At 33.0% G+C, this 18,922-nt stretch overlaps 1 protein-coding gene and 2 pseudogenes across 1 annotated transcript; all 3 read left to right on the top strand.

Annotated features, from left to right (window-relative positions):
- The first annotated feature begins 64 nt into the window (after positions 1 to 64).
- LOC128185704 (uncharacterized) lies at positions 65 to 3,689 on the top strand. The gene is made up of 3 exons (XM_052855336.1): positions 65 to 1,058; positions 1,460 to 1,588; positions 3,099 to 3,689. The coding sequence occupies exons 1-3, from the start codon at positions 329 to 331 to the stop codon at positions 3,506 to 3,508; spliced, it is 1,269 nt and encodes a 422-aa protein (XP_052711296.1). The 5' UTR covers positions 65 to 328; the 3' UTR covers positions 3,509 to 3,689.
- A 1,647-nt stretch (positions 3,690 to 5,336) lies between these two features.
- On the top strand, positions 5,337 to 10,832 carry LOC128185424 (uncharacterized; annotated as a pseudogene).
- Positions 10,833 to 14,812: 3,980 nt separating this feature from the next.
- LOC128185597 (paramyosin-like) lies at positions 14,813 to 18,071 on the top strand (annotated as a pseudogene).
- The last annotated feature ends 851 nt before the right edge of the window (positions 18,072 to 18,922 follow it).

Here is an 18,922-nt window from a genome sequence, read left to right as displayed (position 1 = left end):
TTACGAGAATTCAGAACTGTTTGACATATCTCTAGTGGCAACATTTTACAAGATTTTTTAGGGGTAAATATGTTGTGAAAGATAAAATGTTATTTCGAGATGTAAAAGAAATCTTTTTGTTGACAACAATTATACAATGTAACCAACCAAAGCAGTTTTGGTTAGTTTTTATCTTTACATAACAGTTGACGTAATACTTTAAATACTCGTTGAATTCTAAGCATGTTAAAACTTCAGAAAAAAGTTGGAATATGCTGTCATTCTACATTCTGTATATAAATCAAGCTCTCTTTCTAATGGGACCAGTCTGTTCTACAATTCGAGCAAAATGAGAGCGGTTTGTATTTTAGCGATATTTCTCAGTTTTTCTCATGCGGAGTCTATCCTTTCGTTCCTTACTGATGGAGAAAACAAGACTTCAACATTACTAGAAAGCAAGGACCAAGAATGGAACGATTTGAGCATCCTTCGCCAGATGATAAACCAAGAAACATTAATTCGTCTCGCTTTGGTCAAGAATGTCCATGCATTGGTAAATGACGTCACCATTATGAAGAAAGGTATAGCAGCAAGTGAAGCAAGAGTTACCGGACAACAGCAGACGATTGATGCATTCAAGATTCAGGTGAAATCTCTTCAACAGGAAAACAACGAACTAAAGAACAGTAGCAGGATAAATGAGGCCAGGATCATGGAGCTCGAAACTAATTTACAATCAGTTCACGAGAACTATGGTACTCTGCACGACGAATTAAACGTCATACAGAAGGATTCAGACGAAAAAAGGCGGGAAATGTTTAACAAAACGCATAGCGTTCTTGATGATATCAAAATAGAGGTACGCTACCTCTCGGTCACGCTGTTAGATTTCAAGAAAAGCACAGAGACCGAAAATGAGTCGAGAACTAGAAAATACGAAGAACTTGAATGGTACTTTAACAATTCATTTGAAGAATTAAAAGCGGAAATCGTTCAAACCAAACTCAACCTCACTAATAACAAAGTGCTCATTCAAAATCTAGATGATTCTCAATTGGAAATTAGAGGAACCTTCACAGGTATTTACATGTGTTGTTTATCGTAAGAAAATAGAAATGTGCTTGCTTTGATTAAAAAAAACCCCGAAGAGTCGCTGTAAATGGTTTTTAGTTAATTGTTTCCATGGTAGCAGAGCACATGTTTGATAAGAATTCCATCTTAGGCAGAAGTAGGTAGGAACGATAATTTATTTGTTAAATTTGGTTTTTGCCTAGTATACAAACCTGTGGGCAGACATTTAAAAAATTTCGAACACTGGTTTATCTGTACAATAACACAGTTCTTAAAGTTTTATGTACAAGATTTGGTTTATTTATAATTATTCTTTAGGAAAATGTATTATTTGTCATATATAAACATTTTGTATCGTTTATATATTTGTATCAATTGGTTTTAGAAAATGTTAAATTCATTTTTTCAGAAATCTTGAATAGAACAGTCACAAAGCTTGAAACACAGTTAAAAACGTCGGAGTATGAGCAGCTTAAACTATCGTCTGCTGTGGCTTCTTTGGAAGTGGCCAACATGAACTTGTCCAGATTGAACTGCGGTAAGATGAGCTTTACATTTTTTTTCAACCAAATGACCTAGTATATATTGAAAGTATGTGTTGTTGGAAAATCACACATTAACCAATAAAAATGGAATTTTGCAAAAGGATACTTCGAAATCATTGATATTATTTATGTTGATAAAACGTAAACCTTTAAGAGGTCTTAACTTCCATGTAACATGTATTATTGGAAATATATAAATGGTCTACTAAAAAAAAACCCTTGTAGGTGGCGTGGGTTTAAAGAGTGTTAAAAGACATTTTTTCTCAGCGCGAGCAGTTTTTAAAAAAGTACTACCATGCACAATGAATGGCAGTTTGTTGTTGTATTTCTGTCTCCCCAAATATAACCAAATGAACGCTTTCTACACAGACATCGCAAATTTATCGACGTTTACAGCATTAAAAGTCTGTCACTCTTTTTACAAATCTGAATTTCACATGTTTGTTAACGTTGCATGTTCATAAAACATAGCTTGTTATAGAATTATTGAAATAATTCAATTGTGTCGTAGGGAATGTAAATAACTTTATTTTCCCCAATGTTATTTTATTTTTTGCTCTTTCACACTTGCAAACAGTTAATTTTGCCCTGTTCTGAATTAACGCAGACACAGATGTGATAAAAGAGAGATAATTGGAAATATGTAAATTCGAGCTTTCTTAAATTCGCCTAGTAACAAAAGGGGCTAAAACAATATTTGGACGAATTTGTCCCTATTAATTGTAATTATTCGACTGACAAGTGCGTGCTTATAAGTTATAATAGCTTGCATTCAATATTAGTTTTAAACTGCAGTACTAGCGTCCTTTATACCAGCATAAATGACAACACCGACGAGAGTAAACCAGAGTTATCTTTCACAAACATGTTTATAACATATTTCTACTATCAGTCATATGCAATGCTCTAAAACTGCAAACATTACTTAAATATCTAAAATTAATTCTTCATCGGTATATTCCGTCTTATTAGACAAATTCTCTTAACCATGTATATATTAAATATATTTCTATGTACATGTAGCTAAACAACTTGTACACGTATGAGTAATATTGACCCCTCGAAAAGCGTGCATGTTTTCAATTGATTTATTTTTATTTTAATGGAATATTGAAAATATTAATTTCTCCAAAGAAAGTACTTTCTCTTTGTTTAAATGAAACTGATGGGTTATCGCATGCCCTTTCACATGCACACACACATTAATAATTTGTTTCCAATTTTTGTCAGGGCCTTTTTTCTACAGTTCTTAATGTTCTATGCTATGTTTTATTCCGTAATGCATTCATTCATAAAAATCAAAGTGTTCTTATTAGAATGCTTAAAATAAAATATGTAGAATACATAGTTGTAATTGTTTAATCAATTCTATATTCAAATATGTTTCTCTTAATTATTTTAGACATACCTACTCATTAAAATCACAGAGCCATGTGATAAACGTCATGTCTATTAAGCAGTATATACACTTTATAATACAATTAGTTATTTTTCCAATTGTAGATAAGAGTAACCACCATGCGTTTACAGCGGGATTATCATCAGGTAACTCTGGTTGGACAGGAGGCACCCTAGTGTTCCCCACAGTAATCTACAGTGAAGGAACTGGCTACAACCCCAGTACTGGTATCTTTACAGCGTCCTCAGCGGGGACATATGTGTTCTATGTCTCTGTTCAGTCTGCTCATCAAAAAAACATCGAATTAGACATCGTGTTGAATGGATCGATTAAGGTCAGGGCCACGGCTTGGTACGGTAGTGGGAGCAGCGTTTCCATTTACCAGACCGGAACCAACCTGGTTATCTTACATCTACAGACCGGTGACAGAGTCTGGGTCAAACGAGGCGGTGGTACAGGTTACCACAGTAATGGTGGTCACATAACAACGTTCTCTGGATTTAAACTTTACTAGTTAAAATGATTTAATTGAGATCAATTGCATTATTAACAGAACATTGTTTCTTAGTTGTGGTGTTCTGTTCCTTTCTGATCCGAGTGATGTATTCAATCGATATAGAACCTTCTTTAACAGCACATTATTGTATTTCATCATAGGATTAAAATGTGTCAGAACAAATATGATAAAGACTTTTGAAAGGAAAACTGTTTATTCTTTAACAAAAATATATTCTATTTTGAAATGAGTGTAAGCGATACCGATATATAAGATGTTGTTCTTGTTTTTGATTGAGTTTGATTTGCTGTATCCCCCCCCCCCCCCTCCCCACACACACACACACAAAAAATTATTAAAATGCATTTTAAACAACCATTTTGCATGCAATATAAACGTAGATATTTGGAGTTGGAAAATAACTTTTTCAGCAATAGTATTATGAAAAACATTAACGTAAGAACCAAACCACCGTTTTTTTAATAAGCTATTTACATTTAGTTTCAGTTTTCTCTATTTTACATTATTACATAAGGAATTTTAGTATAATTTTTTAAAATATCATTTTGCCACTGCTGTTCATTAATACATACACTTTCCATTAGTTCGCAATTTACAATTTATGCTCACCTCATTCGGAGTGAATATGTGAAACTGTAATGAACTTAATCATTAGGATCTATAATGTTAGTAAGTCTAAATATATCATATTTACGTTAGAAATTAAAGTTTAAAAAAGCTTTGAATTATAACGTGTCGGGTTATGGCAGTCAAGATGAGGATAAAGAGTTATCTTTCTTTGTGTATATTTTTTCCAGCAAAAATCCCATTTGCTATTTTTAACTTACTTAAATGATGTGATATGGCAGGTCTGCAGAATGTGGACTCTGCATGGATAAAAAACCTTGCATATGCAAGTGTGAAAAAACTTGTATCCGGTCCTTTGATAATGCACCAGAAAATCTGAAAAAAAAAACAAGCCGGTAGACTTGCCCAAGATGGATTCTATTATCTAGGTGAGGCATTGATTGATAAGTTTGATTTGCTTCGATTTCTATTTTATAAATTGATCTACTGTTTTAATCGTTAACGCACTCAAGGAAGAAGTAGCTCAAGTGGAAATAATCTGTTAATGCTTTTGCAGCATAAAATACTGATTATATTTTAGAAGCATGACCTCCACTTACCCCCCCCCCCCCCACATCTTTATGCTTTGAAATCTGAATACTTTGCTATATCGTTATTTGAGCTCTTCTTTTAAGGAGATTAGAAGAGTCTAAAAACAGCAACGACCATTCAGCCCTCTTAATTTCTAAGCATTATAAGTTTATAACTTTTTTCTTTTATTTTTTATTATTTTTTTATTTGTTTTTTATTCTAATTAATCCAATTTAGTAATTATTATTATTTGAAAAGAGTTTAGAACAATTTCAATCCTTTTTACGTAGCCAAATTTCATTCTTATTACACACTGGGTACAATAGTTATTGTCACTTTAATCCACTTTAAAATTCAAATATTTTTCTCATGGCAATATTTGACTGACTTAACAATTATACAAACAAAAATTTTTAGGCCTAATTTTCTATTGATATGACGACCAAAACGAAATTATAAAACTTATTACTTATCATTTAAGGTGGTATGGGACATCTGTCGATATTAATGTGGATTAAAGTACTATATAATTGAAAAACTTTCACCGGTTTAGAATTTTCAAATTTTACAATATTTTACCAAAAAATAGCTTTTAAAAATAATTGAAAAGGTAAAGATTGTACAACCCCCAGCGGGATTCGAACACATGACTTACAGTTTCGTAGTAAACCCTCTAAACCACTGCGCTATGGAGTTAGGTGACCATTTTTGGAAAGAAACTACCTATATAATTACACTCTATTTTATAGTTTATTTCAATAAACAATACGTCACAATATGGAAGTGTCCCATACAACCTTAATATCGTCTTTTCAAAACAAAAAGCGGAAGTATCTTAAAGTTTTGATGGTGTAATTGAAGCATAATGTTCGAATACATAACAACAGCAAAAGAATTCAAAATGGATTCAACATTTTTCAATCATTATCTAATTAATTTATTAAGACAGAATTAAAACAGAATGAATCGAATTGTTTTTGTGCTTACCGAAAATTTGAAGTCAGATATGCACTTCTTAACAGAGCCATTGTTTTAAGGCATCATAGAATAGTTCCTGGTCCGCTTTTACCTTAAAGAAAACTAGGGACAGTAGAAAAACCAAAGCTACACCGAGGCACATTTCTGACTGAAGAGAAAGATTGGGATAATGTTAACTCGTACTTGTGGTGAATAGAGAAGAATGTCGGAAGTCATCCCTTAAATTTTGTTTGCTTTGTCAAAGAAAGATGAGAAAAAGTCAAAACTGTTGACAGCTTTTTCGTTACATAGGATCAAAGAAATTGAACACCAAAACCAAGAGCCAGACCTGCATAGAATCACAAAACTTGCGCATATTGTGAAAAAATGAGGGAGAAGATAAGATAAGATAAGATGTTTATTTGGTACTTAAAGGATATTGCCCATTGTACATCTAGGCATCATATTTATATGCCACATAAACATGTTATATACATAATGCATATACATAGAAAATTTGTAACAATACTGTATTGTTTTAACATAGATTGTCATAGAGTTAACATTTCTTGTCTTATTGACAGACCTTTTTTGATAAAAATTGCTGTACATTTGATGACATTTTGGTCATTGCTGTTAAAAAGATGGTCAATACAAATTGGAACATCTTTTCTTTCTGATGGACAGTGAAATAAAAAATTTCTTCTTAAGTCCTCTAACATTGGACAGTGAAATAGAAAATGTACTTCATTTTCAATTTGTCTTAAATTACAAAGTTGACATAATCTATCCGCACTATCAATTCCCTCAAATCTACCCTCTTCAATACGTAATTTATGTAAGGAACACCTGAAAGAGGCTAATGCCTGTTTTAAGGGGTAGCTTAGAAAGGAGAGGTAACTCTCATATGCAAGTTGTTTTTTGAACATAACATAGAAAGCACACTTTGGTGAATTGTCTAACTTTGAGTTCCATTCCTGTAGGACACAGTCTCTCACCCTTTGGTTCAATTTTTACATAAAGACCTTTGGATCTCCAGGGCCACCACTTAACCAAACGTCCCCAAAGCTGTAGTGATTTAAGACTGATTTCAATTTAGATACCCAGTTTGGAGTTGAAAGAAATCCAAATCCAAATCATAAAGCATCTCGAAACACTGTCTTGGATATCTTGAAGTTTCCATTTTTTGTATTTTCAGCCAGTATTTCACTGGTTTTATCATGTATATAACATAAAGGGGTATTCTTCCACATTCTCCTGTAGCCATTATATTGGTGGCTTTTTTGCTTATTCCCAATATCCATTTGCAAAAGTCATTCTGTACAGCTTCAATCTCTTCGTTGATATCAGTTCCCCAGACTTCTGCTCCATATGTTAGAATAGGAACGATAATGCTGTCAAAAGTTTAAAACACACCTTGGGATCACGGTTATTTCAGGATTTTCAAAGAATGTTTTAACATATTTAATGCTTTTTGTGCCTGTAGTGCCAGTGATTTACAGCATTGGGTCCATTTCAGTCGACAGGAAAATGTGGTACCAAGGTACTTGTAGTAAGACTCAACATCCATAGGTTTCCCGTTGAACATCCATTTTTCTGTGCCTGCAATTACTCCACCTCTCTTGAAAACCACTACTTTTGATTTGTCCATATTTACTGTTAGGTCCCACTTCAGACAGTATTTTTGTAGTACGTTTAGTTTCTTTTGTAGTCCATTTACAGTGTCTGATGTCATAAGAAGATTGTCAGCAAACAGGAGGGCGGTTATATCCGATATTTGTTCTGTAATATGGATTCCTTCACACTGAGAGTTACGTAACATCTCAATAAATTCATTTATGTACATCGAGAAAAGCCATGGGCTTAAAATACATCCTTGACGAACACCGACATTACATGTAAAATATTCCAATTTTAACACAACTTAGCACACGGTGATAAATAGACTGTAATATTGTGATCATCTTACCATGTATACCTTTATTGATAAGACAATAAGATAGTTTTTTTACGATCGATAGAGTCAAATGCTTTGGAGAAGTCTATAAAGACACAATAGATCTTCCCTCGTTTTTTGTAATGTATTTCTGCACTATAGATTGTAGAACAAAAATATTGTCAGTTGTGGAATATCCATGACGAAATCCTGCTTGTTCCTCGGGAATACGACCCATGGTCTGAGATCATAAATTGAGTCTCTTATTCAGAACTGTTGTGAATATTTTGCTACAGGAATCAAGTAGTGAGATTCCCCTATAGTTATTAGGGTCTTCTCTGTCTCTATTTTTAAAGAGAGGAATAATCACACTTTTGAACCAAGACTCTGGAAATTGTCCTGAATTAAATATTTGGTTAAAAAGTTTCCTCAATAGGTTTCCTACTTCTTTGTTGGAATACTTCGTAAAATTCGTTTGGGATTCCATCTTGTCAAGGACTTTTATTGTTTTTTAGACCTTTGATAACTTCCTGAATTTCTTCTTCTGTGATTTCATTGTCAAGAATCTCATCAGAATTGTACAAATCGCAGCCTTCCTTGTGTTGTTCTAGCATATTGTTTACATGTTCAGTAAAGTCATTTGTTATTGTCTCTTCTTGGTTAAATAAGTTGCAGAAGTAATTGGTCCATTTTCTGGCTGAAATAACAGGTTTTTTCTTTACTGTTGATTGGCTTGACTTCAGCAACTTTATAGTTCTCCAGAACTCGGTAGAGTCTTTGGTTGCTTCACACAATTTATTTTTCATAAATTCTCTATAGTCTCTTTCTTTACTTATACATAGGTCCTTGTATCTTTTCTTACATTCAAGGTATTTATCTAGCTGTTTTGCTGTGTGCGTTACTCTGTACTTGTGAAGAAGTTGGCACTTTGTTTTCTTGAGTTGTTCACACTCTTTGTCGAACCATTTTTGATTGATTCTTTCTGTATTTGCCTTTGTTGTTTTTTCACCTTTTACTTCCATGTGCTCACCACACCTGTCCAAGACACCTCTCAAATTACAGACAGTTTCCTTTGTACTTAAGTTACATGACTCAGTAATACATTTAATTTCTGATAACACATCTGGATTATGCATATTATGTGAAAATTTAACAGACTTACTTATATCCCACTTAAATTTTGGTAAATGTTCAAGTTGTACATCAACCTCCATGGCTTCAATACTATTATTTACAATATTTAATGTACAAAGTATAGGTAGATGGAGGGAAATATCTACATCTAATACTTTAAAATCACTAATGTACTTAAACATTGCTGAATCAGCTATGCAGTAATCAATTGTACTACACCCTCTGTTAGAAATAAATGTAAAGTTTCCTAACAAGTCACTGTTGGTTCTACCATTCACAAGATGAATTCCCTCCACTGCACACAGATCTAGTAATTGTTTACTAAAATGATTTGTCTCTTTGTCCTGAATTTTTCGCTTTTTACAGAATTTATCTGACATAAACAGTTCGTCCTCACAGTCTTCTAACACTGGGATATACTTAATTGAATCATCAAGCATATAATCTACACTAGCACCTGTTCTTGCATTAATGTCACAAGCCAGTAGTAATCTACAGTTATTGTATCTTGGGTCATTTTTTATTTCATATACATCTTCTGCTAGAAGGTCTATTCCACATTCAGTGTCTCTAGAATTGTAGTATATAGACCCCTTTGAGGGTATATAAATAAAACCCAAAATTAAATTTGGGCACTCTTGATCACTAAATATATCCTTAATATGCAAATACAATCTATCATCAACACTAAATATTTTTGTCACACTGTTGTAGCACCAAGGACCTCTTAACTAAAACTGTTACACCACCTGCTGGTTTATTACCAACTGTACGCATGACTGAAAATATTACCCATTCATTACTTTCAAATTCATGATCAAATTCATTGTCTTTTCTCTGAAATGATTCTATAAAACCAATGATATCATAATGCTGTATCAGGGAATACACTTCACTTTTATTGGAGCGTAATTTACTTGCTAAGCTTTCTATATTCCATGATACAACACTAATGTTCATCGCGGGTTGTACATTTTCAATAACACTAGAATAATCATTTGTAATGTCATAATTTACAATGTCCTTATTTACAGTAAACAGTGGGCGGCCGAGTTCCTATTTATGAACATCGTTTTCCAAATCTTCTAGACAGTACATTTTGCTTTCGATTCGAAGCTTATCTCTAGTAAGCGAGGCCTTTTCCCCGTTATTCTTTGCTTTTATTAGGAATGGTATTAGTTTTTTTCTTGGGTCTCTTAGTTCGGGAGGGAAATCCTCAGTTAGCCCTGGACGATTGTTGTACGGAATTTCTCTGGATTTGTGAATAACCGTTTCCTTGTCCATCACACTTGTTAGCTTGATCATTATTGGGCGTGGATTCTGCGTCTTCTGTCCTGGTATGCGTGGTCGATTTTGATATCGGGTAACTGGTAAAATGAGGGAGAACATGTCTTTCCAAAAGAAAATTGACTCGAATAGACCGAAAATGTCTCTGTCTAAAATGTTTAAAGATATGCACGACCATCGATCAATACACAGATGGGACTTGTGTTCTATTGAAAAGAAAACATTAAAAACGCCGTCGAGAATCGATGCCCGAGTTGGATGTGAATTAGCTACCCGTTCGTCGGACATCTGACACAAAAGAACATTCTAGTTTTCACAAATCCCAACCAGCTCCTTTGCTTGGTGGATCAACATAATCCGTTGACTCTGCTGTCGATCGAGAAGCTGAAACAAGGGATACATTCGAATCCGACCTGGAAATAAAAATGCCATCTAGATTCGAGCGATCGCAGAGCTTACAGTTCACACCCTCCCTGCAGCGAAATTATACAACTCTGGTAAAGAAGGACCTCACGAATCCTCGGCCGCACAGTTTTAATCGAAAAACAAAATTAAATATCTGTAGGGACAACTAGATCAACTAGTCTGCCCCCTCCAAGAAGGGCCTCGATTTCGACCGAACAGCACCTGCCACTGCAGCTTCCTCGATTCAACTCGAGACAACTCAGAAGTTTGCCTGGGGTTCACCACAGGAGACACGATCCACATGTCAGTACCGAATTTATCGACGAAGACGAACTACGAGCGAAACAAAAGGTGGCGATGGAACTACAAAAATTCGAGCGAATTCGACGAAAAATTTATCGCTTTTTGACATTTGATTCACCAAAAACTGTGGAATTAAAAAGGGGTTACACGCTTTTTACTTAATGTCCTGAATGTTAAACCGTATTATTGATTTATTTTGGTAATCGGACAAACTGACTGATCGAAAGAAAAATGATATATATATGTATATACATGATAGCATCTACAAAACAGCGTAACTTTATGGCAAGAAGTTTTTCTTCTTCTTATGTACTTGGTTTATTCAAGGTTTTGTTTCCACTAATAGATGCAGATGGTTATGTATCCTTTACAAAATGACTTAATGACATTAAATTCTGTATGCCAACATAGACTCTACTCCTCTATGCAACGACTCTCATCGGAAGTGAAGTGGAGCTGCGTTCTAATCCGCACCATATATAATTATATTAATTAGTTTCATGACAAATTAAGAAGATTCTTTCTAAACTTGATCGAAAACATAACGTATTCCTAACTTACAACGCCTCTTAAAACCATCATAACTTTAAGATATCACAACCTCTGCCATATTCTCAATAAAATCAACAGTAAACATGTTGAATGTGAACATCCACCTTTAAAAGAAGAAGAAAACCGATAGCTACACCATGTCAGAGTATTTTGAGATATAAAAGCACACATACTGTAGTTATACGTGCATTTGAATATTATAAGAAGATATATCATTGATGCCGTGACTTAATATACTTACCTATACTTTTCTATTTTAGTTGTATTTGGGCCTTAAAAGTAAACAAAAGTAAACAATATATATCATTGAATTATTTATATACGCTTATCAACCCCCCCCCCCCTCCCAAATCCGCGCATGACTCCTATAAGTCAATTGGGTACAATATCCGTATTCTAACTTTCTCGACTATTTTCCGTTTTAAAATTTATGAAAGATCTCTTGATCTGAAAGAGCCTTTTATAATTTGCATTTTGCATACAAATTAATAATATGCAGCAAAATATATCTGATTTTAATGTAATGGCAAAATGATGATAAAAATATCATTGATAGCTCTAATTAATCTAATTTTTTGAGAGAAAAAAAGTGATGAACACATGATAAATATTATGACATGTACATGCATATATAAACACCAGTGTCTACATTTACCAGCACAATTTCACCAAATCAACGTCACGTAAAGTGCCAAAAGCTTCCACGGCACAGAGGTCCCTCTTTCTTCGCTTTGAAAATTTTCATCCGGGCCATCCTATTTAACCCTGGAATTAAATGAGTTCAATTTGTATCTCATAACTACTTGTATGAGGGTTTAAAACTCTCGGTGATTTTGATCTAGTAAGGTGACTGACCATGGCTCAATGATATTTAAAATAGGAGATGCAATTAAAAAGAAACAAATTAGGGCATGCATATTACCATGTAATGGTAATACGAAAATAAATAAATGCCATTGTAAACCAAATGCATGTATCACATTAATAACACTGACCTTAGAAATGTAAAATTAATACTTAATATTCATGTATGTTTGTGATAAACTTTCACAATAATATTTTCACATTTATTCTATTGATATTACTTTTAGAAAGAAAACTAAGTCGATATTAGACATCTTAACTTTAAATATGTTCGGTATACATCTTAAGATTTGTCTTAGAGTGACTGTAAGATATATCCTATGACATCCAATAGGATTGATCTTTAGATACTTTCCTGAACATGACCATAGGGACTTTGCTGGACACTTCCGGTTCACTAAAAATTCGCCCAAAGCTTTAAATTTGTTATGGGTATCCGATTAAAATGACATGACACTTGAAGCAGAGAAATATTATGTTAACATTTAAATAATGTTCAGAACAAAATTTAGAGCAAAAGTTAGTACAAAGTGTCTTGTAAAAAATCTAGATACAGTAAAACTCGATTGTAGCGAAGTCCTAAGGATCAACAGATTTCCTTCGTTATAACCATATACCGAATTCGTAATATTTATAGCGAATTCACTATATACAGGTTTTCTTTCACCAGACTATAATTTCTATTTTATAAATTGACACCATATTATTATTTTTGCAAATGGAGACTAAAACTAAAAAAAAAAATACTCAAAATCAGTTCGCTTTATCCGTAAATTCGTTATATTCGAAATCGTTATAACCGTAAAATAATGCCAAAATTTGTTAGGTATTTTACAGGACACTCAAAAAACTTCGCTATATCCGAGAATTCGCTATATCCGTGTTCGTACTAAACGAGTTGTACCAAAATTCCAAAGGTGATGTCTCTCATCAATGGCCAGTTTAGGCACAAAGCATCGGGAGGGATGGGGGGGGGGGGGGCAGGGGATGGGCTTCCGACTGCAATGAACGGCGCAACAATGATAAATATATAAAAAATGAATTAACATTTAGTTGCCCCCTCCCCGTATTTTATGGGGACAATGTTAAAATTTGAATTCAATATAAGAAAATAGACAGTAAAACTGGGTTACAGATGTACCTACCCCTCCAAGGGATTGGGATTTTCAGGAGTTGTTAAGATTTTTTGATGTGATGTGACTGCAGTCTGCCCGTTTAAAGTTTATTATACATGTATTACGAGTGTTTACAAGTGTTTTCGAGTACGATTACGGAAGACGAAAAGTAGCTAATACCATAAGAATGTGCTCCAAAATACCAATTTCGATATTATCTAATAAGTCAATATACTATTTCAAGACCATATTAATGGTGGGAAATAACCTGGCATAATATTCATGGTACTTTGCATCGTTAAAGGTAAAATATGAGCGCAATTGGGTACATTTTTTCAGTAACATATGATAAAATGTATTGACCTGCTGAGGAAGAAATTACGCTAAGCCTCGTATGTTTTATTTTAAAGACTTTTAAATATAGTGCAAAGCTAAGTATATAATGAGATATAACCTAATGATATTACGTATCACAAATATGTATCTATTTTATGTGATCGTTTGACCCTGGATAAAGTGATTGTCAACTATGGGAGATCAAGTACATGAATAAAAACATAAGAACACGTAAAATTAAAAAAACTTTAATTTTTTGAAAGTTAACGAATGTCCATATTTTAGATAATAATTTCTAGAAGATTGATAGCTACCTTTTATGTAAGCTACTTTTATAAATCACAGATAAATAAGAAAATAGAAACGGTTATAAATTTTCTATTGCCGATTTCATTTTTACATTTCAAAAATAAATAATAACACCCAACTCGCAAAGTTTTTTGTTTATGCCAACACACATCTTTTTTTTAAGTTAAAAAAAGAAACATGTTCCACTTTTATCAAAGGAAAATGATTTTTTCCAGTTTCTATTTCTCAAAACGCTACTGAAAGCCTGTTTAAAATCTAAAAACACAATATCGATATAAATTTTCTGTCTTTTTTTATTTGATTTTATGTATATAAAATAGTCTATAGTATAGTAATTAAGGAACACTCTATATCTTTGTCTTAAACTACATATGACATTACCAGATATCCCCACATAATATTATATCTTTTAACATTGGTATTTTGTTCTTCAGTTATCTTAAGTTCCAAAAGTTAATACCCTGTTGGGATACACTGGTTATATTTTGGAAAGGTCAATCATAGCATTAGGTGTTATTTGAGTGTCTTCTATTGTTGATAAGAAGTTGAGTTTTTGAATAATAAAATCAACATACAATTCATATTTATAAGGTTTGATAATATATAATACTTTTTATGGCAATCGAGCTTGAATAATTTTAAATATTTAGCCCAATTATAATTTCACAATGTCTTTTTATTTATATCCCACTTATGTTATTAGATTTCGGCGGGGATGGGGGCATTGTAAGATGTTAAAATTGTTTGACATACTTTGAAAAATCGTTATCACTAGTGGCAACATTTCACTAGGTTGTTTTAGAGTGAGTATGTTTTGAAAGATAAAATGTATTTCGAGATGAAAAGGAAAAGCTTTTTTTGAGGACAACAATTAAACATAGTATCCAATGAAGCAGTTTTTGGTTTTTATCTCTGCCTAACAGTGGACGTGACACTTCAAATATTGTCCCAAATCTTACAAAATTTACACGTCAGAAAATTGTGGGTAGGGCTGTTTTACTATAAATATATAGCTCATTCTGTAGTGTAAAACAGTTTATTCTACAGTTCGAAAAAATGAGAGTGGTTTGTATTTTAGCGATATTGCTAAGTTTTTCTGATGCAGAACCAATCTCATCGTTCCTTACTGATGGAGAAAACAAGACTTCAACATCATTGGAGAGCAAAGACCAGGAATGGAACGATTTGAGCATCCTACGACAAATGATTAACCAAGAGACTGTCATCCGCCTCGCTTTAGTAAAGAATGTCCATGCACTGGTAAATGACGTTACCGTTATAAAGAAAAGTCTAGCTGCAAGTGAAGCAAGATTTACCGGACAACAGCAAACGATTGATGCACTAAAGATTCAGGTGAACTCTCTTCAACAGGAAAATTAGTGAACTAAAGAACAGTAGCAGGATAAATGAGGCCAGAATCATGGAGCTCGAAACTAAATTACAATCAGTTAACGAGAACTTTAGTACTCTGCGCGACGAATTAAACGTCATCCAGAAGGATTCAGACGATAAAAGGCGAGAAATGTTTAACAAAACTCATAGTGTCCTTGATGATATCAAAATAGAGGTACGCTACCTCTCGGTCACGCTGTTAGATTTCAAGGAAAGCACGGAGACTGAAAATGAGTCGAGGGATAAAAAATACGAAGAACTTAAACGGTATTTTAACAATTTATTTGAAGAATTAAAAGAGGAAATCGTTCAAACCGAACTTAATCTCACTAATAACAAAGTGCTCATTCAAAATATAGTTGATTCTCAATCGGAAATTAGAGGAACCTTCACAGGTATTTACATGTGTTGTATATCGTAAAAAATAGAAATGTGCTTGCTTTGATTAAAAAACCCCGAAAAGTCACTGTAAATGGTTTTTAGTTAATTGTTTCCATGGTAGCAGAGCACATGTTTGATAAGAATTCCATCTTAAGCAGATATTTCATTTGTGAAATTTGTTTTTTCCTAGTATACAAACCTGTGGGCAGACCTTTAAAATATCGAACACTGGTTTATCTGTACAATAACATAGTTTTTAAAAGTTTTATATACAAGATTAGGTTTATTTATCATTATTCTTTTGGAAAATGTATTATTTGTCTTATATAACCATTTTATATATTTGTATGAATTGGTTTTAGAAAATGTTTAATTCATTTTTTCAGAAATCTTGAATAGAACAGTCACTAAGCTTGAAACACAGTTAAAAACGTCGGAGTATGAGCAGCTTAAACTATCGTCTGCTGTGGCTTCTTTGGAAGTGGCCAACATGAACTTGTCCAGATTGAACTGCGGTAAGATGAACTTTACATTTTTTTTCATACCAAATGACCTATTATATAATAAAAGCATGTGTTGCTAGAAAATCACAAATAAACCAATTAAAATAGAATTTTGCAAAAAGGATACTTCGAAATCATTGATATTAATTATGTTGCTAAAACTTAAAGAGGTCTAACTTTGACAAATTTAATTTCGTATTAATATTTTATCAAAATAATATCTTGTGACATGTATAATTGTAAATATATAAATTGTCTACTAGAAAACCCCTTGTAGGTGACGTGGGGTTAAGGGTGTTAAAACACATTTTTTCTCAGCGCAAACAGTTTTTAAAATAGTACTACCATGCACAATATATGGCCGTTTGTTGTTGTATTTTTGTCTCCCAAAATAGAACCATATGGACGCTTTCTACACAGACATCGCAAATTTATCGACGTTTACAGCATTAAAAGTCTGTCACTCTTTTTACAAATCTGAAGTTTACATTTTTGTTTCATGTTCATAAAACATAACTTGATATAGAATTATTAAAATTATTCAATTGTGACGTAGGGAATCTAAATAGCTTTATTTTTGCCCTAAGTTATAATTTTTTTTGCTCTTTTACACTTGCAAACAGTTAATTTCGCCCTATTCTGAAGTGCGTGCTTATATGTTATAATAGCTTAATTCAAAATTAGTTTTAAACTGCAGTACTAGCGTCCTTCATAACCGCATAAATGACAACACCGACGAGAGTAATCTTGTTATCCTTCACATACATGTTTATAACGTGCAACTACTACCAGTCATACGCAATGCTCTATAACTGCAAACATTACTTAATAAATATTCAAAACTCTAATTTTTCATCTGTAAACATGTATATATTAAATATATTTTTATGTGCATGAAGCTAAACAACTTGTACACGTATGAGTGATCTTGATCTCTAGAAAGGACTTATATAAGCCGTGCATGTTTTCAACTGAGTTATTTTTAGTGTGATGGAATATTGAAAATAATAATTTCTCCAAAGAAAGTACTTCCTCTTTGTTTAAATAAAACTGATGAGTTATTGCATGCCCATTCGCATGCACACACACACATTAATAATTTGTTTCCAATTTTTGTTAGGGCCTTTTTCTCTACAGTTTTGAATGTTCTATGCTATTTTTTATTCCGTAATGCATTCATTCAAAAAAATCAAAGTGTTCTAATTAGAATGCTTAAAATGAAATATGTAGAATACATAGTTGTAATTGTTTAATCAATTCTATATTCAAATATGTTTCTCTTAATTATTTTAAACATACCTACTCATTAAAAGCACAGAACCATGTAATAAACTTCATGTCTATTAAGCAGTATATACACTTTAAATTACAATTAGTTATTTTTCCAATTGTAGATAAGAGTAGCCACCATGCGTTTACAGCGGGTATGTCATCATATGATAATGATTGGACAGGAGACACCCTAGTGTTCCCCACAGTAATCTACAATCTAGGAGCCGGCTACAACCCCAGTACTGGTATCTTTACAGCGCCCTCAGCGGGGACATATGTGTTCTTTATCTCTGTCCAGTCTGCCCATCAAAAAGACATCTGGTTAGACATAGTTTTGAATGGATCCAGTAAGGTCAGGGCCTTAGCCTGGTACGAGAGTGGAAGCAGCGTTAGAATTCACCAGACAGGAACCAACCTGGTTATCTTACATCTTCAGAACGCAGACAGAGTGTGGGTCAAACGGTACAGTGGTGTCGGTTACTACAGTGTTAGTACTCCCATAACAACGTTTTCTGGATTTAAACTTTACTAGTTAAAATTATTTAATTGAGATCAATTGTATTATTAACAGAAATTGTAGAACAAGAAAACATTTGTTCTTTGGTGTGTTGTTCATATTTCTTTCTGATCTGAGTGATGTATTCCATCGATATGAAACCTTCCCTTACAGCACATTATTGTCACACATGATTGCTGAAATGTGTACGAATAAAATAAAACAAAGAATTATTGAGAAAAAAATAAGGAATTCACAGTACTTTTTATTTCTTTAAGATAAACGTCTTCTAGTTGAAATGAATTTGAGCAATAACGACATATATGATGTTATTTTTGATTTGATCTGAGTTTTGGTTTGCTTTTCATTCCCCCAAAATAATCATTTAAATGCATTTTAAACAACCAATTTGCATGGAAGAAAAACGATCAATGGTATTTGGAGTTGAAAAGAACAATTTTGTTCAGCCTTATATAGTGATTAAAATCCATGTAACGTAAGATAAAAACCTCTGTAAGTTTAAGTTTTCTCTGTATTGAATTATTACCCAAAGAAGTCCTATGTACCACTTATATATATTTTTACTACTACTGTTCATTAATAAATTAACTTTCCAATAATTCGCATTTATGCTTACCTCATTCGAAATTTTAAAATACGTGAAACAGTAATGCACCTACATGTGGGTTAACAGTAAGGAATCACAATATTTGATATTTAATTTAATTGTTAATGACTTAAGGGGGAACAGAAGGTTGCAGTGTAAAGTTATATATTTACATTGACTTTCTTTCCCCCTATCAAACTGCATTTCTTTATTTGAGTGATATTTACACATTACACAGAAGACCAAATCTGGTGCGTATGAATACAGTCTTCCTTTAGTATTTCTCGAAGAACATGACCGACTCTTCTCGAGAGTCGAGGCAGATGACGACCTGATATTATACTTAGGATTAATATTTCATTGATGTAAACACATTTTATTAGTAAAATGAATTTAATTGATTAATTTCTTAGTAAACTAAAAGT

The sequence above is a fragment of the Crassostrea angulata genome, chromosome 5 (assembly GCF_025612915.1).
Source record: "Crassostrea angulata isolate pt1a10 chromosome 5, ASM2561291v2, whole genome shotgun sequence".
Classification (NCBI taxonomy): domain Eukaryota; kingdom Metazoa; phylum Mollusca; class Bivalvia; order Ostreida; family Ostreidae; genus Magallana; species Magallana angulata.
The sequence above is the reverse complement of the archived record's forward strand: the minus strand, read 5'-3'. Positions and strand labels throughout refer to the sequence as shown.